Here is a 26,004-nt window from a genome sequence, read left to right as displayed (position 1 = left end):
TGCTTTTTAACCACTGGTACACAGATGAATTTAGAAAGATGTCTGTCTGCAATGTGGAAAAGTAATAACTCATGCAAATGTATTAACTTTTACTTTCATTTTTAGTATACAGATATCTATATTCTAGGTCTTTTATTTTATTAATGAAAACAATACGTGATTTAAACCCAATATTAGAAGTTGTGCTTTTAATTTTAATTGTTTAGTTGGGCAAAAAATGGTCTTAATGAATGAGCTGATAACTAGACAATGGTATTATAAAATCCAGGCATTACAAATAATGTGTCTAAAGTCTTACTGTTTAGTAGAAGCATATTCGCTTACAATATGATTCTAAGTGCCGAGAATATTTATCTAAATACCTAAAAAAACTGCATAGTTTAATGGTAAACACTTTACATGGTGTAATTGCATTTGCAAGCACAAGTATTACAGAACTGCAAAAACCTAGGGAAGAAGGAAGGTTTCAAGCAGCTATAGAGGGGGAGCAATGACATGGCACTCCAGGACAGCAGAGTAAGGCACGTGGTAGATCACACACACAGCTTCTCTCTCAGTTCCTTGCATCTTCTGGTGGAAGTGTGGGAGTCAGAGAAAGGCATGCATTCCCAGCCTTTCTCTTAGGGGAGTAGAAATTGTTCAAGTCTTAGTTTCAGAAGGGGTAGAAGGGAGGGAACTCTGTGGATATTAAAGCTCTTTTAGTCAATAATAAACAAACTAATTAATTTTGGTATTTCAAAGCTTAGGTTTGAGTTGGATGAGCTGTCAAAACCAGTTCACAAGATACTTGCACAAACCAGGTTATGTGTAATTCCTGGGTGGGGAAGATCGAAGCAGGAATGCAGAGTTGGAGATGGGGGAAGCTAAACAACCATGGAACTGTATCTACACTTATATTTAAGTTACAGACTGAGAAGATATTTGGAGCAGAACAGTCCTACCATACTGCAGGCTCATGCAAACCTGATATCCGTTCTGAAGGCTGCAATGGTTAGTTCATGTATGTATAATATACCACATTATGTGAATTTCATCATGGAGATAGTGTGGGTGGAGATCTGTCTAGAAATCTGTCTAGAAAATGATTCATGAGTTTTAATAGACATTCATCCTCTGTCCAGGCCAAAGAAGTCTGAAGTTTAGCTGTAAAATGAATGTTAGACTCTGTTCAGCTTCACCAAAAACGTAAAGATTTTTTTGTATGCTTCAGGAAGGATCCTGGCCCAGTTACTACTGATTGTAGCACTTAAAAAAAAAAAAAAAAAAAAAAAGGCTAAGTGAGAAAAATCTTTTAATAACATTTTTCCTATCACATGATATCATGGATTTAATTTTAAGTTTACTTGTTTTTAATTCCAGGTTAATCTAAGGTTCAGCACTATCATCAGTGACAAAGGTAAACTACATCAACAGTGACTTGTTAACATACATATGATTCTGCAAAATAATGTTTATTAATTTCTCTTTAATTACAAATACAGTTCTAAATCTTACAAAAGCACATTGTTTACAAAAAGCAGAGCTGTTCATTCAAAACACAGCAAGTGTTCAGTCACTATGTGTAATAGTGCTATCTTGCAGGAGCTTTCTTAAGTCATTTTTTAAATGCTAATGTCATTAAGAAGTTTGGGGCCAAAATCTCTTGAAGTAAATGTAGAATTCCTATCTCCATATAAATATATCAAGAGATCCTAGAGATGTATTTTTCTTTGAATAGTTGTCCTTTTATTTTGCAGTACAAGTACTCAAACTTTATAACTATGACAGTTATTTAATTTCCACTTCTGGCCTGTGTGGAAACTTTCTGTACACAAATTCCAACAATAAAGTCAAAGAACGTTTTGGTTCTAGGCCCTTGTATATAACATCTTGAAATATCTGCCATGCAAGTCATAAAAAAGTGCAAATAAAGCATATACTTTCTCAAAAAAAGCACTTTGTCTTGATCGCTAGGTGATAACTATTTCTTTATAATAGTTAAATATTTTAAATAATACAATGGATTTTTCTTTCATTCTTAAACCGAGTCGCTATTTTTAAGGAGATGGCTGTGTAGAGGAGAGTCTTCTTAGTAAAGACAAATTTCAGTGTATATACTATTTTTCTTTATAGTCAATCAAATTGTACACAGCAAAAGTTTCAAGATTTTTCACAGAAACTATCAAAATAGCTTTAGATTTTTTTCAATTTTATATTGTTTATTTTTCTTTGTATCAAACAATGTAATAATCTAACATTTTGTAATTAAATGATGACAGTCTGCAACAAAAACTGTCCGCCAAAGAGTTATCAGAGTTTTAAACAAACATTTTAATTCTGAAATAATTTATTTAGTTTCATTTGGTAACTTTATAAAGCAAAATAGTCTTCTAAAAACAAGTCGAAAATTGTATCCTCAGTTTTTAAGATAAGATTACATAGTATGCTTAATACAAGGGAGAGAACATATTCAGCTTAAGGTGCTGAATCATGGAGATTTACAACCTGACTGAACACTGATAGCTCACCTAGGCCCTTCAAAACATATTTTACATGGATTTTTTTTCCTGTATTGAAAAATTGTGAAACCTAGATTCAGTCAATAGTCCAAATCTCTGTATATAAAAAAAAAAAAGTATATGTATTTTATTAAAATATACTGAACACAAAATTTCAAACTGTCAAAGGAAGAAACTCATTTTGAATAGTTTAAATGTCCAGTCCCCTTTTTTTTTTTATAAATATATGCATACATAGAATCTTATTCTACAACTAGTAGACAGACAATTTCTTATTTGTGAAATCTGAAAAGTGGATATAAGATAGAATCCTTCACATCAGAAACAGCTTTTAGATATTTGTAAAAAAGGCACAAATGCCTGAACTCTTCAGCCTTTGCCTAGTCATGCTTCATGCTTATAATAAATACCAAAATTAAATAAATGTCAAAGGTTTAAGGACATCATTCTTCTTCTTCTATATGCTCAGGAGATACATGTACTTACAGACCACAGTCATGGTGTTTCTCAATGACTTCCAGTTTAAGCAGAGTCCAGTCAGTGACTACTGCTTAACAGACAAAAGATAGACCTTTCAGTGAGATAAAAAATGTTTCAGTTGAACTATTTTTTTTAATAAATTCAGTCATTCTCAAAACCACCATATGCTTCTTTCATTTAAACATTAATTCCAATGATGATCCTCAACTGAAATTTTCTAACCAAAAGGAAAAGAATCACTCACAAATTCCGAGTTTTGACAGGTAGCCATAATCCCAAATCTTAAAATACTGGAAACATAGACATCAACAGCTCACTGGAAAGCCATTTAAAAGTAAATGATGGCTAAATTACACCTTGCTAAAAAGGATTTATATATTTCTTTCTACACATGCCAATATTTAAAAAGGTATTTAAAAAGGAAATTTGAACAACATAATGTCTACTAAATTTGAAAAGTTACATTATAAAACATAATTGGTGTCTTTTTTTTTTTTTTTCCTGCAGAGTAGTATATCCATCCAAGGTGAAAAAATAGCCTGGTGAAATGAAACACATTTCAGTTCTTGAGATGAAATCATATCCATGCAATGCTCAGTTCCATTGGCATGAGCATTCTATAGGTTCTTGAATGACATACATAATTTCAGTGCCATTTCCTGAGCAGTGTAGTGGCACAGTCAGATTACGTGTTCCATTTTCTCGACAACATTTACAGAATCTTAAATGGCTATCAATATTGACATTGAAAATTGTTGCAGACGGGCATTTTCCATCACAAGAAGCCACATTTATCTATGAGTAAATAAAGAACTGTAGTTAGACATCTCAGGTTTTGTTTTCCAAACTTCTTTCTGATTAAAATCCATTTTAATTCTTGAAAAGAACTCTGGTTTTAAAAGTTATCTTCTAAAATTCATTCATTCCAAACAGAGATACATTTTTTAAATAAAGCATTTTGGTTGTATTCTGTCTTAACCTTGAGCAAAACTTTGTGCTGTGGATACCAAAATCGTATCCTTAGTTTACAAATGAATAATTTCGAAACAACATATCCAAATTCACATCCGTTTCATGTTCACTGCTGAAAAGTTACATTCTACTAAGCAAAACAAGGGATAGTCTATCATTCCTTTTGAACGTTCAAGAGGAAAAGTGTATCAGTGCTAAAGCTTTTCCTTTCTTACTCATACTGCTCACAACTAAGAGCCCAACAACACTAGCTGTGTCATCACTGTAACAAATATATTAGCAAAGTAGATTTAGTGTCAAACAGCAAGGGGAGAGACAGGCTATAAAATTATTTATTTGTGCTCTAGACTTCATCCGAGCTAGTCTTTCTCTCACTATTATATTACATGAAGTCTTCATAGGTAATATTGTAACAGAAAAGAAATTAGTAGTTTTTAATTAAAACTTCAGCCAACATTGATATACTACGAAATCAGAATTGGCCATATTAGACCTAGTTTTTTGTTGTTGTTTGTTTTTTTTTTATTTGGTTGTTTTTTTTTTTTCCATGGTAGTGTTTCAATCTGATTTCTTATTCAGGTGAAGCCTGTGAAAGGTACTGTGATCCACACCCTCCAAGTGGTGTCTGAACAAGTGAGACATATCCAAACAAATTATATCAAAAGGTTAATCTTAAGGCTTTCATGAAATTTGACAGGGAACAAAAAAAATAGTATATTAAGATCTTGTCCTAATCGTTAATAATCTCATTTACTAATTAATTAAATGTAATCATGCTCAGCCATATCAGAAGTTTGACAGCATTAATCTGGTCAAAGAACACAGATGTAGCTCCAAACCAGCCACAGCCACAGCAGATACTGCCATTTGATAGGCCAAAGACTTACAATGAAATAAGGTCCCAGGTATTTTTGTGGTAGGAGATCTGGAAGGGGATGGAAGTAGAACTGAGGAAGTGAGTAGAGATTATGTGGACATTAAAATGTGGACATCCTTCTGGTGAAGGCTGAAGGAATCTGAGCTAGCAGCAATAAATTAAATGGGAAAGAAGATGCTGGGGAAAGGGGCTTGTAAGATGGATGGAGGTGAGATGGGGCTTCTTTCTAGATGTTTTTTAGAAGGTGCATAGACGTGGAAGGAAAGATAAAGAATGTATGGTAGGAAGTCAGAAGAAGCAAGGCTTAATTCATTGTGTCATTCATGGAATGACTCAGTGAACATTCTCATTGCTCTTCCCTGAACCCTCTCTAGTTCTGCAGCAAGGTAGGGAGACCACAATTGCACGGAGGACTCTTGATAGTATTGCACCATTGGCTCTTAAGAGACGCTAGAATGAGTTTGTTGCCATTCCCTGTCCTATTTGCTAAATGTCCTATTCGCTACTTTAAAAACCTATGAGTTTTGACTACATTTTTCTTCTTAATATTATTTGCTTTAGTCAACACCATGTATTTGTTTTGTCATATTGGTGTCCCCAGCTTGCTAAAGTAACTGTGAAGGTCTCCACAATCTTCTCTGCTCTTAACTACGGCAAAAAATTTTAATTTAATCTACAGACGTATACTCCCTAATTACCTACCTTTCTTCTAAAACTAAATAAATACACCACACATGCTTATTCCTCCAGTTAAACCTCAGGTATGTCACTGTTGTTCTTCTGTCAGGCTGGAAATTAACCTGCCCATCTTTCAAATTGTGATGCTGTTTCACATCTTCCCTTATGACTGGTTCTTCAGCAGAATCGTATCAGAACCATTTCAGAAGGCTCAAGATATTGTGTCAATTGCTTCTCTTTTAAGTGCTACATGAGAAGCCCATTTGCTCCTCAGACATGTCCTGGGTTTTATAGATGGGGCTACATCAAAGCTGAGAAATAAGATATATGAAGCAGACTCATAAATAAATGGGATCATGAATTTATGATATGGAGACATGCTATGTGGAGGAGAGGACACACAGAGTAAAGGTCTTAAAGGAGAAATATAGCAGTGTTTCCATCACATCCTAAGTGGAAGCATTTCTACTCCTCTTGAAGAGTGGGATGTTATTTCATGGTGAAGAGTTCAGTGCCCTTGTTAGTTATAAGCAATTATGGTGTGTACTTTTCATTTGAAGCCAGATGTTTTTCCAGGTAGGAGGACTCAGTCTTTCAGCGACAGGAACAGCTAACTTTAATCCATTTACGAGTAGAATAACATTCCTGGGGTCAAAGGTCTGCTTTTGAGAAGATAGCAGCATTTTTTGTTGCTTGTTGATAGGCATAACCCATTTCTAAATACTTGGTTTGGTACGCCATAGGCCCAGCATAAAACACAAGTTTTTTTTATGCTTACCGGGCTTTGACTTATACAGTCATTTTTTCTTATAGTTGTCCTGATTGTCATTTTCTGGCAAATCCTTTCTTCCTTTTTGCCTGATAAAATATAAAAAGAAGGCATATTGAATCAATATACTTTTTGCACTATGTTTTTGTTAATAAAAAGTTAAATTATTAAAATAAATTCAATGATTACACATTAGTTTCATTAATTTACACACTGAAACTATTACTTTCACAATTATTTTTTCTTAGAAAAAACTAATATATTAATAAATACTTTCAGGAATTATTGATTTTTTAGCTGGCACATATGAGGCATCAACCTGTGCATTAATCTATACAGATTTTATAAATACAAAAATATTAATATGGTTTAAAATTGTCCATATTGCAAGATAAGTATAATACTAGTAACTAAGAGAAAGATCAAGTAATTTTGAATAGTGATAGAATTAATTCTCTTTTTAATGGGAATATTAAAAGTATGATTTTGTTTCTGCATTTTAGAAGATATTCAGAACTTGATATTTGAGAAGATAAAGCTGTGAATGTGATTACAACTTTGATGTGATTACAACTTTGATGCTACTATGGCTGCTTAGAATTTAAATAGAACGATATCCAATATTTTTCTTACAAAGAGATCCTTGAATGAAGCTTTGAAAGAGAAAGATGCATATATTTCCTAAATAATGGTGCAGCTTTTACCATCCAGAACTGAACCATGTAGCATCTAGTCAGCATATAGATCCAGGATTATGAAAATACTGCATTTTATCAGTATGGTCTGGGAGATATTGATAGGAGAGCTTTTCTTTTATTTGAAAAATAAAGCCGTACAGTGCAAAGCCATTTTTTAACATAACAAAAATCATAATATAATACTGAAATAATTAAACATAAAATCTTCCATGCTGCACTCCATACCAGACTGTTTGCTATTACTATTTGTGTAACAGAAATTATTTAGATCTCCAGTTCCAGTAAGCATCAAAATCATCTATTTGTTTTCCTACGTGGACATTCTAGGCATACAGTTTATAAAATAATAACCACTATACAGCAGTCTCTTCACCTTTAGCACATGTGTGCATAGTCAGGTGTACATAAAAAGCACAAGTTTTCTTCTGAGCACTTTTATAAGATTAATGAGCTCTGAGTAACCAAGATATTCTGCAATCATAGCTTCAGTGGGTATCTGAAAATTAGTCTGCCTCCATAATACATCTAGCTTTTAATCTAAGCATTGCAGGATCAAACAGGATTCTCTTGTGGAGCTAGGAGATGACTGTAGGACCAAAACTGTTAGCCTGCAGCATCTTGCTTTTCCTTCCTCAGCAACACTAGACAAAAAGTATTCCTATGATTTTTCCATCAGAAAGCTTTTGCCATCGTGAATGTGCGTAGACGACACAATCCTTATATTTCTACAACTTATACAGATATATGACATTTCAGCATATAAGGTGCTTATGTCTAATGAAAACTTCTCTGCTGCTATACTTTTCTCTCGTCCGTTTTCAACTGTCAAAAAGGTCTTCATTCAGTATTAGGTGTACTTGTTTCACTTGTTCCTTGTTTGAGTAAGGAATCTTACTAAAATTTCTGTGACCTATCATTAAAAGCAAAGAGTTATGACCATAATGCGACAGTTCTGTAACCTCCCACAATTACTGCTGTAAAGAGTATTTATTAATGCGTGATTGTACTTTGAGGATTGTATGTTTTTTTCCCCCAACATTTCCATAACTTTGCAAAACATGCTATTCGTGACAAAGAAGTACTATATAAATCCATATCTACAAAGATGAGATAGGGCAGTAATGTGCACTTTTGATCTATTTTAAGGCAAAAACAGTTTAGTCATTAACTTCAGAGACATAAACACGAGATCAGAATCTCTTAGTAGCAGTATTAAGGATGATGATATTTTTAAAAGTAAAATAATTTCTTATTATAACTGTATATTCTATAGTTATTTCTTATTATGTACTGTACCTTGTACAGTAGGTCCATGTAATAAAACCAATTTTAGAAACAAACAGGAGGAAGAACCATCTGCAGCATATAACATAAATGGATGAACCTAATTCTGACAGGTGTTGAGCAGTGAACCCTAACCAGGTTTTAAAAAGTCACTGATTTAGGAGGCCAGCATCTGATTTAGGAGGATCAGCATCTCCCAGCATCAGGCCCAATACCATTAAATGCATTTAATGGTGATGGCACCTATATGCATATATACAAGCAGTGCTTACACTATTATTAAAATAAGAAAATACATTATTAAAAATAATACCTGGTTCACAATTAATACTATCAGTAGGCACTACTGGACTAATGGCAAAGGGTAATAGACCCAATCCAGAACCTGGTAGAACCATTAGGAATATAAGTTTCTCGTGAAATAAAAACATATTTATATAAATCACATTTCATTAATTCTTACACTGCCAATTGCAATTTTTCTTTTAGCAAAAGATGATGAGCTTTCCTGTTAGTATTCCAAATTTAGAAACTGTAGCTGCTTCAAGTCTCACTAAAGATGTCCTAAACTTTAGTAATAATCTCCTGATTAACACAAAACTGGAATGATGCTTCCTTGTAGACCAAACTTTTGCAATGAGTCTCTCTATGGCAAGGTAAGAATTAAATATATGCACTCACTTTGCATGCACTGAATCAGGCTCTTCCAGAAAGACTATTTGTTCCCATTAAAACCCCAAGGTTTTGCAAGCTCTATTTACACATACTGTTTTTATCTGCTTCACCACTGGGCACATGCTATTAGTTAAAAATAAAACAAAAATAAATATAAAATAGCATATAAGTGTATGGATCATATATATTTTTGGCAGCCACCTGAGTAAGAATTTCTGAAGTATAACAACACCTTTCCTGAGGCCACAGAATATGGCCAAAATTATAAATCTTCCTAGTCAACAGATAATCAGTAGTCATTAATTCTTTAAGATAATTTTCTAAATAAAGCCAACCCATTTTTTCTGGTTTTAGTTAAAGATTTTTCAACATAGCTTATTGCATTAGAGAAAGAATATTGATTCATAAGATTTTAGCGCAATTCTGGTGTGTTACTTTTCTCTGCTGATTCTCATTCAAAAAAAAAAATGGTATTTTGTTATATCAAAATTGCTTCTATTTTCTATGCTATGCATATTATAGAGCAACAATACTTGCAGATCACTTCCAAAGCTTTACATAATTTGGAAACTAGAGTATTGCTCTATATTTTATAAATATGAATATTTCCCCTTATATAGCCAAATCATTTAGCTTACAAACACACGTGTAGCTAATCCATTGCACTTCTGAATTTTACTCAATACCAGTGCAATATACTTACAAGCCTGTGACTTTCTATTCAATATTTTTAAAGCCTTGTTTAAAAAAAAAATCCAAAGACTACTTTTTCTGTACATTTTAACTCTGATATTGAACACAAAAAGATCAAAAAAGGGAGGTAGTAATTTCTGTAGCATTCAACAAGTTCTTGCTCTATGTAATTAATTTCACAGAACAATGTTTTATTTTTACATCTAGATGATTATTGAACTTGATCAGAAAACCTTTCCTAAACAAAACTGCAGAGAAAATTAAAGATTGTTCTCAGCCTGTTCTTAAACTTTAAATAATGAAGACTTCATGTGTTCATAAACTTATGTAAACTTTGGTAAACATGCATCAAAATACATTCATCAAATTTTAAAGTTACACACACAGAAAATGTGAATGTATTTCCAGATATTAAAAAGTCAATTTTATATAAGAATTGTTAACATCAATACTACTCAACTCCCAATGACTTTTCCTCATTTGGGATTGAAATATATTTTCTACAGTGGAAAGAAATAATTTTCAATTAAAAATATTTTATTTCAGTATTTTGACCCTGGAAAATACACAGCAGTGAAACAGAATAAATAAGTATGTTTGGAGACTTAACATCAAATTAAGTATCAATTTTAGATGGAAAATATTTATATTTTATGGTGAACCTAATTTAGGCAATATTTTATAGTCTGCTTAGCAATAAAGGCAATCTTTTAATTATTTTAATTGAGATAACTTTTCATCTTCTACAGGTTATATTTGGAGAGATTTGGTTATACTCCAGAACATTAACATTACAAACCACCAAGTCAGCAGCCAAATGAAGCGAGACCATTTAATAAGAGTAGTTAAGTAACTATAACAATTTTGATTTGTGTAGGGACAGCATGCTTTTTCCTTCTTTGTGTCCCAGCAACAGGTTAAAAAACACAGCCCTCCAAAACCAAAGCCAAACTAGCATTTACTGCAGCCTTCCTCACTTACAGGTCTTGCAGCAGCCATCATTATATGTTTGCACAATTCCTCCATTCTAGAGAAATAAAAGAAGAATATATCAAAAAAGACTGTGCCCAATGCAAAGGTATATTTTATCTCAAGAGGTTCCATGTTTTAAAGATGTCCAACTAATAAGAAGTAATATCATCTAAATCAACAGAATTGCACAAATATGCATCAAATGTTTGGTTCACAAATTCTTTAGTCTTTAACACCGAAAATGAACTCATCCCTGGTTATCTGACCTGATCTAGTATCCTTTGAATAAGCCACTTAGTTTCTATAAGCCGTTTTTTATATTGCCCATTATCATCTATTTCACCACCAGTGAGATTTAGCAGGAAAGTTTAAAAAAATTCATTTATGTAACTTTGTGGATGATGTAAAAGGATTTACACTTCTTATATACCTAGCAGAAAATTAGTACCTAATAAGGAGCTATTTACAACATTAGATATATATATGCATGTACGTATATATACATATACACACACTTTTGAAACAGAACATGAATTGCAGAATTTCACATATATCAATGTGCTCAATTATTTTTTCTCAAACAGTAATAGTCTTTGCTATTTTATTTGCTAAAGTCACTTGTTAGCCAGAAAGTAAAAATGTATCAAAGTGGAGAAAATGTCCTTGTAAAATTAAAAGAAAGGACGAGGGAAAGAAAGACAGAAAGAGAGGCTGCCGTCTATCAGAATGTGTGCAAGGAAGAAATATGTCCCCACAGTTTTATTGCATAGCCCAGAACTGTGTGTAAAGCAGACAACTGAACATCAATAGCACTTTTACAACAAAAGACCAAAGCTTCCATTTGTAAGGTTCCGTCGTTTCATGCATATGTGCATTTTTTATCTCATTACAGAAAAATTACTAAGTTGTTCAAGAACTTCTTAGATGAGCACTTAAACTCAGCCTCTTAAATCTGTATTTGTTCCAAAGTTATCCTGAACTGTCAGAAGAGCTTTCTCCTGGATCAAGTCTACGTTTAGCATCTCTGAAAAATAGGTCAGCCTGATTCAGGAAGTTAATTTTAGTGCTCTGTTCATTACAATCTCAACTAGAATTATTAAGGAAAGATCCTAATAGATAGTGACAAAAGGGTTCCAAGGAAGAAACTCAAGGATAAAGTTAAAGTGGAACAGGCATTAATTTTAGATTGAATGCCTTCTTCATGACTGGAAGAAATAAGGAATTTTAAACAAATGCAGTGGACACATAAGAGTTGGGCTAAATTTGTAATGTGTAGTCAAGACAGCGATGGTACTTACACTCTCTACCTTTTTTTGTTTGTTTGTTTGATAGCTTATATATGGTATGATATACCACAAGTGCAAGAACTAGAAATATGAGAAGTATTATAAAATTAGGGAAGTACCAAATTACAAGTATACATTTTTCAAACAAATTTGTAATGTACATGAAGCATCCACATTCTTTAAATCAGCTTATATGGGCATGCCAAAATTACATTTTTAGATATATGGTGTAGGTAGATACCCTTTCAAGTATGATAAATACTTTTTGTTATGTCATACAAAGTTTAGTTTAGGAGATAATAAAGTTTATATACACATGGTCATCCTTCTAATCCTTGCATTGCTTAAGTAATTTTTAATATAGTTCACATTTATATGCAAGATTTCTGAACTACTTCATCCAATTTATTTAATATATATGCACTATAAACTTAAAAGTATTATTCTGAACTGAAGTAAGAACTAGTGATTAGCACTTTATATAGTGGTATCTCAAGCGCAACACAAATTCAAGAATATTTCAAAAGCAGTTTATTTTATTTATTTTTAAAGCCCAAAAGGAGTTTCTGTGCTCCTCACAGATACTGTTAGTCAAAATGCAAACAGAAAAACAGAAAACAAGACTGTACGTTGATCACTTACATCTTATAACTTACCACTTTTTTAAGTTTGAAAAAGCCCACAAAGTATGTGTGCATTTTCAAGTTTAGGCGAAACTCCATACTGAAAGATGAGTTACTGTTACTCACCTCACCCAAAGTACAAACCTTTGTACACTCAGTGTCATTGAAAGGGGGGCAAACCACACCAGAGCCCAGTATCATAGCCCCCGCAGCAGTCTTTGTACACTTGTAGTTTGTGCAGTTGGTGCTCCAAGTGCTTCCCTCCTGAATGTGTAATACAAAACTGTTGTCAGCAAATAAACACATTTCGGCTATATCTCAACTCCCAGATGTCTGTACAAGTCTTGCCTTCATGCTGCAGTACCTACTGGAGTGGAAAGTTTGTTACACGTTTATCCACACCAGCAAAGACCATCCTCTAACTGCAGTGGCGGCTCCTCCCTGGAGGTACTGGGTGTATGTACTAGAGCAAAATGAAAGGGGTCCGTGCCAGAAAAAAAGGGGTAATGCTTTCTTTTGCTCTAAAAGCAATGGAAAGCATGAACCAAGCTGTGGCTAAATCTAAATGTTCTTGTATGTGGATGCTGGAATACACCAGTCAGATTCTGAAACCCAGTGGCTGTTTGCACACTTGCTTGCTGTAGAAACCAGAAATGGAGAGAAGAGTGGCCCTGGGAAGAGGGGGACGCAGAAGTCCTGATGTGGACCCAGAAGCCCAAAAGTACTGCCAACTCATCTCAATCACAGGATATGACTTAGAGCTACAATTCAACCTCTACCTTGCACTTAGAACATATCCAGCCTTAAGTAAATGATGACTACCTGTCTTTGTGGAAGATATTACAACCAATAAAATGAAACACAGTATTCATCTGCTGTGAAATGGCAAGTCTATAAATAAACATAATTTTTCCCTATTATATCATTTACCATAAACAGCCCATAAGTGCATTAGCAACAATAAGGAAGTATGAAACAAGACTCACTGCATGAGTTAACTAAGTGACCATCAGACACCTGTGTTTATCATGTCGTTATACTTATCTTCTGTCCCTCTCCAGAGGCACTTACCTCATATACAATTTGTGTGCCATTATCAGTGTGAAAAAAACAGGACACATTTAGACAGGTACCACAGCAACTATGATGACTGGAGGAAGGAATATATATTTGATGCTAGAAGGAAAAAAAAAAAGGCATTTTTTTGTAAACATACAGTATATAAAAATTCATTGAATTCTGAAAATAAAAATACCAAGAGAAACAATATGGATGGATGGATGGATGGATGGATGGATGGATGGATGGATGAATATATTCACGAACACTACTAAACATCACCTCTTAAAAGAAGCCTGGAGTCACAGAAAATATACATCATCACTGTTAAGTTTTCAAATTCTTTCTGAGCAAACTAGACTAGCAAAAATCTGCCCTTTGATTTTTGTCCTAATTGTGAAGTTGTGCTTACAAATTGCATCATTCCACTGTTTAAAGTATACTTACAGCTTCACATTGCTGGGAACAGTTCACTGTTGTAAAATGCATGGCATTGTATCCCGTGTTGTGATCTTTTTCTTCTAAACACTGTACAGTATAACAAAGGTCTCCATCCAAGTACTGAATCACCGATTGTCCAGGATTCAGTACTGTTACTTCTTGGAAGATGCACACATCATCCTTTTCTGACACCAAAAGAAAAACATGTTACGAGTAAAAAAAAAAAAAAAATCATCAAATAAGTTAAGAGAATCTCTGTGAGGACAAAAGTAGGGCAAAGTCCTATTTGTTGGAAAAGGCTTCCAAGTTTTAGATTTGATCAGTTTGTGGGTTTAATTACCAAACAAAAGAGGGAGGGGGTGTAATTCAGCTCAAAAAAATGTTACAAAGTGCATTACTGACTAAAATTGACAATATTCCTAATGTGGAATTTAAAAATAATAAAGATAATAATAATCTGTTGTTCTTTTTTAAAGAGTTCTGTTTTTTAACATTGGGACAATTAAATTACATGAATTATTCTGCACATCATAAAATGTAGCCTTTTTGTCAAGTAATAAAGCATTCCTACAATTAAATGTGGGACATTAATATATTCAAGCTGCACTGTAAATTTGTGCTTTGCTACCAGAGGCAGTTTAGCCTGGGCTTCTGTCAGGATTATGAGATGCCTCATGAACTCCCATAGACAGTGGGCTGAAATCTAGTCTGCATAAGGTAAATGAGTTACAGAAGGGAGCAGAAGTCTGATCTTAAAATTGGGCTCCTACCCTCATGCTGGCTCATTTGAGATTAATAATGTGCAGAAGAAAAGAAAGGAAGGAAGGAGGGAAGGAAGGAAGGAAGGAAGGAAGGAAGGAAGAAGGGAAGGAAGGAAGGAAGGAAGGAAGGAAGGAAGGAAGGAAGGAAGGAAGGAAGGGAGAAAGAGAGAGAGACAGAGAGAGGGAAAGAAAGAACGAAAGAAAGAAAAAGAAAGAAAGAAAGAAAGAAAAAAGAGAAAGAAAGAAAGAAAGAAAAAGGAAGGAAGGAAGGAAGGAAGGAAGGAAGGAAGGAAGGAAGGAAGGAAGGAAGGAAGGAAAGAAAGGAAAAGAAAAGGAAGGAGGAAGAAGAAGAAGAGGAAGAGGAAGAGGAAGAGGAAGAGGAAGGGGAAGGGGAAGGGGAAGGGGAAGGGGAAGGGGAAGGGGAAGGGGAAGGGGAAGGGGAAGGGGAAGGGGAAGGGGAAGGGGAAGGGGAAGGGGAAGGGGAAGGGGAAGGGGAAGGGGAAGGGGAAGAGGAAGAAGAGAGAGAGTATGGACAGTTTTAATACACTCCCTATGCCTCTCAAGACCAAACACAAAATTGATGAGTTTGCAGACAAAATATAATATTAAGTAATGACAGCATAATTCTATATCTTGGTAGACATCCATAACAAAAGATTGTTAAAATTGAGAAAGTGATTATCACCCTATTTCTTCTTTCTTTGTATGCCCTTTGTAGTAAAATTTAAAACCAAGCAGACATGAATAAAAAGTTACCACAAATGTAGTGAGTGCATCCACAAGCACTGTAAATGCTACTGTCTATTTTTTTAACTTCTCCCTGAGTGTAAAAAGATAAAAGAATTTGCAAAGTCACACACAAATGTATTTCTCTAAATTTCTCTAAAAATCTAAATTATTGCTTTCATCACTTTCACCCTTGCTTCCATAGAAGAGTAAAATCGCAGTGTCCTCAAGAAACAATAGCACATTCAAAAATATTCAATGTATTTATCTCTTTAAATAAGTGCACAAGATTTCATTTTCTCTAGGGTTGAATATAAATAGCAGAGTGGTTATAACAGCAGTTTTTCCTGAGATAATAAGTTATTTCAATAATGAACATATCAGCAAAAGAATGCCTGCTACGAATTTTCTTCCCAAAGATAGATAAAAGCTATTAAATTTTGCTACTCCTGTTTACATGTTACATTATCTTTCTTCACATAAGAGGAAAAGGGGGACAAGCATTTAATAGGGAAAATGTCCCTGGTATTAGGAGTTTGAACATTCACTTATCAATATTTTCCAGATCACTGTCCCTGTTGTGGGAGCATACAAGGAGCAAAGTATTTATGACTTCTCATATCTAAGCTAAGATATAGCTAAGTTCAATAGTGTTAAATCATCTTAATTGAAAGCATAAATGCTTAACAAAGTAACACATTTCTCCAGATGATACATATGATCATAAGGGTCATTACTCATTAATTGTTAACAAGTTAGGAATTATTTAAGTGGGGAGAGTTCTAGCATTTTGTTTTGAGTAAATATTGAACAAAATAATATTACAGTTGCTTTTCTTCTTTTGTCATCCTAAAACACACAGGATGAAATTTCCCCAGGGAACAGCTGACAACACCATACAGAAATTTGATTGAGTTACACGCTTGAGCTGAGGGCTGAAAAGCAGAGTCCTAGCCTGTCCAGGTTCAGACTCATCACCCTTTACAACAAATTAAACAAAGAATTGAAAGGGAGGAGTAAGAGTGCAGTCCATGATTAATAAAAATATTTAAAGGGCAGCTCTTACCAATTTGCAGGTCACCGTAGTAGCATTTTCACAGCTACATTCTGAAAAGAGAACAAGAAAAGCATATCAGTCAGTTACCTAATTGTTTTTATTATCTGCAGTGACTAAGGAATAAAGTAATAATTACCACAGTGCCATTCTGGACAACACTGCCCAGGTATTTTTTCCTTCACAAGTTTCATGTCATCTGTGCAATTAATAGGAGGATCAGAACAAAGGTTTTCATCACAAACTAAATGGGAGGAAGAGACACGTATCAGAATACTAATGAAGAGTACAACAGAGGTACAACTACATAGAAGCTGTCTATTTTATTACAGATGTTTTTAATGTATGGATGTATATGAACAATTGTATATTTAAACACTAAGGATCAGATTTGGATCCAGATTAATGTATTGGTGTCTAGATACCAATACATTGAAAGTAGCTCTTTAGTGTTTGGTGAACTAAATAAACTCTCCAGACTCCACTGGCTGTTCTGGTTAGACCACCATTGAGTATACCAAGAACTTTGAGCCTATCTCAAATGTAGACACCCTCACTTAGAGCACTTAATCTCTAGCTGAAGCACATCCTAAATGCTGCATCAAAAAAAACTCCACGCACACTTCCTGTCATTTTTATTAAATTTGATAACATATTGAACTGACAACAGTTATACGCACCACAGTAGTAATGAGGACAACAGTAATGTATGGTATTAAGGTCTACAGTGAGAATTTCCCCTTCATTACACAAGGGAACAGGCTCAATACAGGATTCACAAACTAAATGAAAAACAAAACAGATATTTACAAATTTTAGATAATAGTTAACATGTGCACATTTTATTTATTAGTACAAGTCTTATGCCTCTTACTTGGATAACAGAACTTTTATGGACTGGTATTCAAATCCAGAAACATGCAGTGCATGTAGTAGTGCATACACTTAAGTGTCAGGACTTACACCAAGTCATAGAGAGCTTGGTGGTAAGGAACTACTGAGGCTCAGCTGTGATCCATGATATGGCACACTGACAACACAAATCATATAATTTAATGGGGAAGATCACTGTATGTTAACAATATTAATCTACAGTGCAAGTATGATGTTAAAAATTATGTTTGAAATGAAAGATCCCCAAACCCAAGTGTAATTCATGCTCCAGTCAGCTTGGCCTGTGTGAAATCCCACTGACATCTTCAGGAATTCCTGGATTAAGTTATAAGGTTTAAAAATATATACTATTTTTGTAAATACTTAACTATTCCTCAGTTACCCACAAAAATAATAGAGTTTTTTTACCACAGACGTAAGAGAAACAACAGGGATCTTCCTGTTTTGCTTCAACAATAAATTGGTCTTCTCTGCAGTCCAGCTGAGAAGCATTGAAACAAACTGAAGGATCACATTCTGTAGGATATGAAATAACCAGTATTTTAAAAAGAGTCAAAGAAACAATGCTAAAAAGATAAATAAAATGAAATCTTCTTTTGCTTATTAAAAAAAAAAAAAAGACTGTAAATCAAAACTGGCACAAAACACAAATACAAAAAAAAAATTGAGAATTTGAAATAGATATACCATTGCCTGGAGCTATTTACAGTGTCCCATTCTGCTAAAAATCAAAACAGGCTGTAAGGCAAACTTTCTTACTACAGACAGTAGAAGCCTGGAAAGTGTCCCAGTAATTGTGGTTTTGTGTTTCCCTTACCACATCGGTATTGTGGACAGCAGGACAGAGGGTTGTAGCCTACAACCAATTTTTCATTGGTTTTGCATGTTGGAATAATGGCATCACACAATGACATGTTACATTCTGTGGGATAAAAAACAATCTGTTTTAACATATACGAACAAATACGAGTGCAAGTCCTATACCTCAAGGTATTTATACCATTTACTAAGAGATCCACAAACAGCAGTCCAAGTCAGCTTGCAGTGTGCTGCACATCAGCACGTAAGCCTCCCAGCTCAACCCAGGGCTGGTATAGCTCTGTTTATGTAGCACTGTGCAGGCACAGTGTACCTAAAGCAGGTACTTACTTTGCCCTGCTTCCTACAAATGGAGCCAGCTAAAGTGTCGCAGTGAAAATGTTCCTTAAACAAATCAACAACACAGTGTTAGTTACAGGTAGCTAAGGAACAAAATCACCAGATCTGCTGGACAATTTGTTCTCTTTTTCCCTGAAGATGTTATGAAGACGGAAGTATCTTCTGCTTAACATTTTTAGCAGCAATAACTATATTCTTTTTGCTACAAACCATGGCTGGGTAGAATACAATCAGTGATCATATCATGGAGTAATGTTTTCTTTGAAACGGCATGAGGTCAGAGAATACTTCACTTAGCACAAAGACACTCATAAGAAATGCAGATAGGCTCTGGTAACTGCCCCAACTACCAAGCAACCTCTATCATTGAGTATTTGTTAATTTCTTTTGAAATTCTACTGAGGAGCTTAAAAAATCATTTTTTAACAGAAGGTTTGTTTCACTAGTGGATGTGGAATACAAAATAAATAAATACATATTTCAGTGAATCACTTCTTACAAAGAAGAGAACTTTGCTGACCCAACCAGCCAAAATTACCGAAAAATCACTTCTCAAAAATGTTACCTTGAACCCTGTCTAAAAATAAACCTCTGCCAACAAATACCAAGCACTTAACTTACACTTCTGTTACTGAAAATGTGTGCAGCTGGGTACATACCACAAACTTTCTTGGGACAGCAAGCCCTTTCTTCAATGACATGGATGATAACTTCTCCTTCTCTTTCACAAGCTGGTGGTGGATCATCATTACATTCAGGTTCTACAGCAACAACAGTTCCATTTTCTAAGCAGTTGTATATGCAACAACCTCTCATGGACTCATTCCAGATCTCCCCAGCAGAGTGGGGTTGGCCTCTGTTATCTGTACATGCTGAGAGAAAAATATCATATCCCTTTGACAAGTAGAGAGCACAGATTTCCTGCAAGCAACTATTAATTAGTTTGTCATCTAGGTGGCCATACTGCATAAAATAAGAGTGCTGCAGAACATTATGATGAAGGAATCCCCCCCAAAAATGATGACATTAAAAACCCCAGATGAACAAATAATCTGCTAGGGGTGGAAATAATCAGTTGATGCAGGGGAAAGAAGCTGTCCATTCTACTCATTCCTAGTACTCTAGGAAAGAAAGCCTGGGAGCTATGGAAGAATGACCATCATTTTTCCTGTGCAGGGTGACATCAGCAAGTGAAGTTAAAGTGCAGACTGCTATAGCTTGAGATTAAAGCTAGGCTCTGCAGAAGGGAACCATTCCAGATTCACTCTTACTGAGGACTGAAATAGAAATTAAACAGCTTACACTGGTCTGTGGTTAATATTAGCAAATATTTGCCAAACCCCTCTGTCCTGCTGAACTTACTACATTTTTCTTCTGGAATACAGAGGTCAGAGTCTGTTCTATGTAGAATAGTGCCATTTTTACACACACAGTCTTCCCTTAAATAGGAACAGGGAGAATCTTCATACAACCACTTATTCAAGCATGTCTTTGCTTCACACGGTTGCACACAAGGCTGGTATTCCTTGCCCTCTGGACAATTCAATGCTGCAAGTCATAAAAAGAGGAAACTGAGTGTTGCTATCATTCTTTCAGAATTTCATTAGGTAAACAGGTAATAGGAACAATAAAGTATATCACAGAAAGCATATATTTATATTTTTAGTGGTACTTTAAATAAGCTTCTTTTTCAATCAAGATTAAAATTCTTTCATGACACTAAGTGGTGATACATTTCAAGAACTTGGACCATGGCTTACTAATGCTGTGATAGAATGAGACAGCACGTCCAATAGCAATAGGAAGAAATGTATTTTTTAACCCATCTCTATACACTGCAGCAGGATAAAGTCACATTAGAATATAGAACATTGCTGTCTGCTTACAGCAATAATCAGAAGTCCTCCATTTAATGCAGATATTGTGCTTGTTGCATAACGCCACATATGCAGAAAGTGCATCACACTCATAATTCAAAAAATGAGTGCTGTTGATCCACATCTTTTCACAAAACTCCTGTGGTGAAACCTAGGAACACATTGTAATTGAGAATTAACACGTAGAAGAGTTTTCTGTAATTAAAATTAATCATTAATTACAAGAAATAACACAGGTAAAGGGGAAATAAAATCACAAGCATTCTCCAAAGTAGAAAATATCATTTTTTTTTTTTTTTCAGAACACTCATTCTGCAAAACTTAAATTGCCAGAAACTTATTCTCATTAGTAGGCATGAGACTGTAATGCTACTTACAAGAACTTCTGCAGTACTGTCTGATCAGCTAAAAGTCAACAATCTCAATTAAACATTGCAGCTATATCTTCCATAAATTCCTGCTGTGAATGAACTATTAGCAAGTACTCTTTTTGTCTGTGTATAGGGCCTGATTGCCTATGTTACTGAGTCTAAATGCAGGTTCCAACCTATTTTATTTGCATTGTTTTTCTTTGCATAAGTTTACAAAAAAGGTGGAAGAAGTCAGAATTTGTTTTATTCTGCCTGTCCACTACTGTGCAACAGCCCAGCCCTCCTGGTGGTTTCAGCAAATCTTCAACCAGTTTTTCATTCTTGCCTTACAGTTTGTTACACAGACGATTCTGTTACCTATCCTTGTCCAGTTGCTTCATGTCTGTGAAGCACACAATATGCTCCATCCAGTCTCAATCTGCTACCATAATGTGCATGAAAGAAAACAAACCTCGTAATGGATGTCAGATTTTGATATAAGCCAGGAAGAGATGCAATTGCATTGCACCTCAGGATATGAGAGTTCTCCTGGAAACATATATGAAGTAAGAGTTCTGACTATTCAGATTAAATTATTTCCAAATCAGATATGTTAAAACAATTATGAAAAACATATTGCTGCCCACTGGTGGTATTCTCCCTTATGGATTCCACAGTTCATTCCTTGCCATTCAGCTTCTGTGGCAGATAGCTATAAAATCTCTTTAAGCCATGTCTTTAGGAAGAATTCCCTCCATTTTTTCTACCTGGGAAAAATGAGGAGAGGACTTGGGATTTTGAAGGAAGGGGTTCAGCTGTCTACAACACCTGTAACAGCATTTGTCTGCGATGAAGACCACAGAAAGTAATGCAAAGCAAAGCCAGGCTGGAAAAGCAGAAGAGCTAGAATTGAATCAGGAATCTAGACATGTCCATCTCTGAGAAAGAAAGGGACACTTAAATAATTAATCCTTTTTATATTGAATTAAGTGGGAAAAGTCAGTGTTGAGAGAAATGGGCTTTTTCATTTCCCATTGTGGGAAGCAGCTGTGCTGCTCTAGTCGTAGTCTGCATGCTAGAGATACATCTCTGTTTGAAAGCACTGTTTCCAAAAATAAATTATTATGATTTCTGTAAGAAAAGCTACCAAACTGTCAACATAATAGTAACTACATCAAAAGCTGTTTAACAGGAAATGTCATTAGTCCAATCAGTCTTAGGCTATGTGAGTTGCTTTTGTATGCAGAAGAAGCATGAGGCTTTTATTTGTAGTGACTGTTGTCAAGCTTTTGTTAAAAAATCGATCTTTAGGAATAAACCTGTGTTGGGATGATGAACTGGTGCCACTTCGTTGAGCTTTGCCTAATCAGTGATTTAAGAAACAGAGTTAAAGCACTGAGATCCACGTAGATGTACTTTTCTTTTTACCTGAGGAATTATTTACAATGTACAAGATGACAAAAGCATTGGAGCCACCCTGTTATGAACTCATGAAAATAAGCAAAACATAAAAAATCTGCATCTCTCTCACTCTTTTCTTAACAATGCAACTTCCATTTAATTTGCACCTGGAATTTCTTTGAACTTTGTACTCACTTTCTTGTGACAAGGGAGGAAAACACTTCTGTTTAACAGTTCTATGCAGTATGTGCAGTTATCTTCAGTACAGTTTCTTACTGGCCTCCTAGTTGTTACATCATGTGATTTCTCAATTTCCCAACTCTTAATGAACATTTCAATTTCCTCCACATTTGTAATTATGGTCCTGTTTTGCATTTTCAGGTCATCGGTAGGATCTCCATTACACACCCCTGGAGTCAGAGCATCACATTCAAAGTAAAAACAAGCAAACAAGCAAAAAAAAAAAAAAGGAAAAAAAAAAAAAGGAAAAAAAAAGGTGTATTACTTCCTTTGAGAGAGAAAAGTGCAATTGATAAAATTAACATTGCAACAAGTTCATGTGTGAGACTTAGTCATCTGAATTTATAAATCACAGCAACTACATGTCTGCTGTAGATCCAACCGTCTAGTTATGATTCCATGATCAGCTTAGCAAAGCAAGCAGATCATATAATACAAGTAATAATACTTTTCCCAATAATGAATGAAGTTTTAAGAAAAACTGTCACCAAAATGTGCTGTTGAGGGGGCTAATTCATTGACATGGCACGAAATTCTCTGCTCTTCTACTGAATAGCAATCAGCTGCATCGGAGTAAGTGTAGATGATTTTCAAATTAATTGCACATTGCTGACAATCTGATGCTTTATTCAAATTTAATTGGACATCTAAATGCAAGAAGTTGTGAAAGAAGCCTTTTGATGAACAAATTGCTTTCTTTATTGAAAATACTTTTCCAAACCTGTATATTAATACCAAAGCACTCAAAAAAGCACTCCCCAAGACCCGAACATCAATTGGCTATCTGAGCTAGAGTGTAAATAGAGTGTATTTGGTTAGTTAGTTAGTTTAGAAATAGTGTATTTAGTTAATTTGTCAATGGAAATACGCATCTCTTATGAACACACAAGAAGTCAATAACATCAGCCTTTTTAATTTTCATAATAGTGTTTTAAATCCCAGAGACAGAACACCCAAAGTTTCTATATCCTTTCTCCACGTTGCTTCTACATGGCTAATCATAGCCCAAGTCTTCATGCTTTGAGCCCTGTTTCCTGATACCCTCCAGGGACCCCGGTGGACTAGGCTGGTGTGACAGGCCCTGCTATTCTCTCAGACAGCATGGGGAAGTACAGGAGATAGTATTTGCATGATAAGAAGCACTTGATAGTAGCACTGCTTCTTCTTGCTGTCCCAATGCCACCCCACAGCCGGTACTGGCATTAGAATTCTGTAAGATCACCCTACAGAACTGCAGAACCAATACAGGTGTAAAAATAAAACCAATTTACCACATAGCCCAACATTTTCTTCAGTATGAAGGGGAGAGGACAGGAGAATTCCAGACAGAAGCAAACATTAGATGACAGAAAAAAACACTAACTGAGGCTTCATACTTTTTGCAAAATACCAGGTAGAGCAGCACTGTTCAGCTGAGATTGGAGTTGTGTGCATATTCTTCCTCCTCCTGTCTTTTCATGACAAAAAGAGCAACTATTCTATAATACTTCCTACCTGCAATCTCATCTCATCCCAACCTTTCCAGTTTGAATAGAGATGATGATACTGGGCATGATACCAGGAAAAGTGCAGTATCTGCCACAGCCAGCATTCCCCTTCTCTCACAAGATATAGAACTTTTCTTTTGTTCAAGCAGAATACAGAAATTGATTTTAAATACTTAATTTGCTTAGAATGTATACGTAAACCATACCTGAATTATTTTGTTTGCTTTTAAAACTAAAAGCAGATTGAAATATTTTAAAGAATATTTTTTTCTGGTCAATATGGGATAGATTTCAGTAAAATAAATGCACCAGAAAAGTAACATTTATGATGCAATTAATGTTACTCTAGAATACCTGTTTACATTTTTCCATAAAATTCATACTGGCAGAGTTATAAAGGCATTATTAGGGAAGCCTGGAGCATGCAAAATTTGCTGTCATTGTAATTTAAGTCTGATAGCTTAGACAGTCTTTGACCCTAGATCCAATTGTAACAGGTCTGAACTTGGATTCACCATCCTTAGTGAACTCAGACCCTCCCCAAGTTACACCTTTTATCAGTATTTACACCTTTTATCAGTATTTGCATAGCACTAGGTATCACTGCCAGCATCCTATAGTTATCCCTTTCTCCTATAATCATTGAAGCATACTCTCTGTACTTGAACTTCTTCAGCAGTCACTTCTCCATATAAAGTTTTGCCCTTTTCTTTGCTTGACTTCAATGATATTCTTAGCACAGGAAGAGATGACTACATTTTTTAAAAAAATTAATTAAATATAGTGTATTGATCATTACTTGTTCTGAAAACTGCTCTGTTAACAAGCATTGCTTTCAAACAGGATTATTGATTTATTACTGTTAATTAATACAAATTCACAAGCCTACTTCAAATATGATTGACAGTGTAATTAAAGGGAGTAACATGGAAAGCTATAGGGATAACAGATCACAGACACAAAAGGAAGGTGTAAATTGTAAATATGAAAGTAATTAATTGCCACCATAGCCTCACCACAAAGTCCTTCCGTCTTCATTGATGTGTTAGAGTGTAATCCATACTGTATATCTATGATGCCTGTAACATGAGCCCACTTGATGCTAATACCAGCTGGGGTATTAATGACATACATTGCACCAGTATCCTGAATACTCAGTCCTTCTTTTGAAAACGGTAATGATGGAATTACAGAATCCACTACTACCTAAAATAAACCAAATGCTTTTTAGGGATAAAAACAGATTGCAAGGATGTATTTTATATTTATTTACATCTTAAAGCAAAAGATAATTTTACAGTGTCTGCCACATACAATAGCAGTAGTCACTGTGTTTATATCACAATGCTTCCTGTTAGTGACTCTGTAACTGCAGATGAAGTAGGCATGAGAAAAAATAATGATATGGAAGTCTTCTCTAATTAAGGAAGCAATAAATATTATGTATCCTATATCATATGGTAAAACAAAACAACAAAAAAACCCTGATTATTCTGATTTTTCAAAGTTATCTGTTCTAAACTGTTCTAATCTGTTATTACCTAGCAGAAATGACAGCCTAAATATTTATCACATCTTGGAAAACTATTCTGTTCTAGGTTTTCTGGAAATATTGTCTCACATATAAATGCCTTTGCAGCTTCTTTAAAATCTCAAATCACTTTGAAGTGTTGTATAAATGACAGGCAAGTGAGGCTTAGTATCAGAAATGTTATTTTTTCTTCTAGCATACTATGAATTACCAGGAACATGAACTGCAGAAGTAATCCTATTCCTGTAGTACATTCATTATAAGCCTGACCTACCTCATTCTACATAGAATAGCTCTCCAGTTATCTCTTAAATGTACACATGCTATATGTTGGTGATATATACTTACTTTTCTTGCTAAACGATTAATAAGTAATTTAGATCTATGTGTTGTTACATTCAACTTCTTAAAGCAGAGCCCTGAAGTACTTGCAGGGGGAACCTTGAAAGAAAAGTGATTAAAAAGTTTTAAGGAGTAGAAGAATTATTTCAATATGTGTAATACTCATACAATTTATAAT

At 34.7% G+C, this 26,004-nt stretch overlaps 1 protein-coding gene across 1 annotated transcript in view; it reads right to left on the bottom strand.

The window, feature by feature from the left end:
• Positions 1-3,572: 3,572 nt before the first annotated feature.
• Positions 3,573-26,004, bottom strand: part of OTOGL (otogelin like) — a 96,143-nt gene continuing 73,711 nt past the window's right edge. Inside the window, exons 41-59 of the mRNA XM_050713222.1 lie at positions 25,833-25,925; positions 24,970-25,159; positions 22,422-22,636; positions 20,485-20,626; positions 19,961-20,146; positions 19,258-19,470; positions 18,258-18,362; positions 17,849-17,956; positions 17,227-17,328; positions 16,686-16,790; positions 16,559-16,599; positions 15,523-15,586; positions 14,012-14,190; positions 13,577-13,681; positions 12,650-12,769; positions 10,606-10,651; positions 8,570-8,641; positions 6,284-6,363; positions 3,573-3,773 (exon numbers count right to left, since the gene is read on the bottom strand). Of these exons, the coding sequence (XP_050569179.1) occupies positions 3,573-3,773; positions 6,284-6,363; positions 8,570-8,641; positions 10,606-10,651; positions 12,650-12,769; positions 13,577-13,681; positions 14,012-14,190; positions 15,523-15,586; positions 16,559-16,599; positions 16,686-16,790; positions 17,227-17,328; positions 17,849-17,956; positions 18,258-18,362; positions 19,258-19,470; positions 19,961-20,146; positions 20,485-20,626; positions 22,422-22,636; positions 24,970-25,159; positions 25,833-25,925 (2,367 nt within the window). The remainder of the gene's footprint in view (positions 3,774-6,283; positions 6,364-8,569; positions 8,642-10,605; positions 10,652-12,649; positions 12,770-13,576; positions 13,682-14,011; positions 14,191-15,522; positions 15,587-16,558; positions 16,600-16,685; positions 16,791-17,226; positions 17,329-17,848; positions 17,957-18,257; positions 18,363-19,257; positions 19,471-19,960; positions 20,147-20,484; positions 20,627-22,421; positions 22,637-24,969; positions 25,160-25,832; positions 25,926-26,004) is intronic.

Source organism: Cygnus atratus, chromosome 1, assembly GCF_013377495.2.
Source record: "Cygnus atratus isolate AKBS03 ecotype Queensland, Australia chromosome 1, CAtr_DNAZoo_HiC_assembly, whole genome shotgun sequence".
NCBI lineage: Eukaryota > Metazoa > Chordata > Aves > Anseriformes > Anatidae > Cygnus > Cygnus atratus.
Note: the sequence above shows the minus strand (reverse complement) of the source record. Positions and strands in the feature narration are given on the sequence as shown.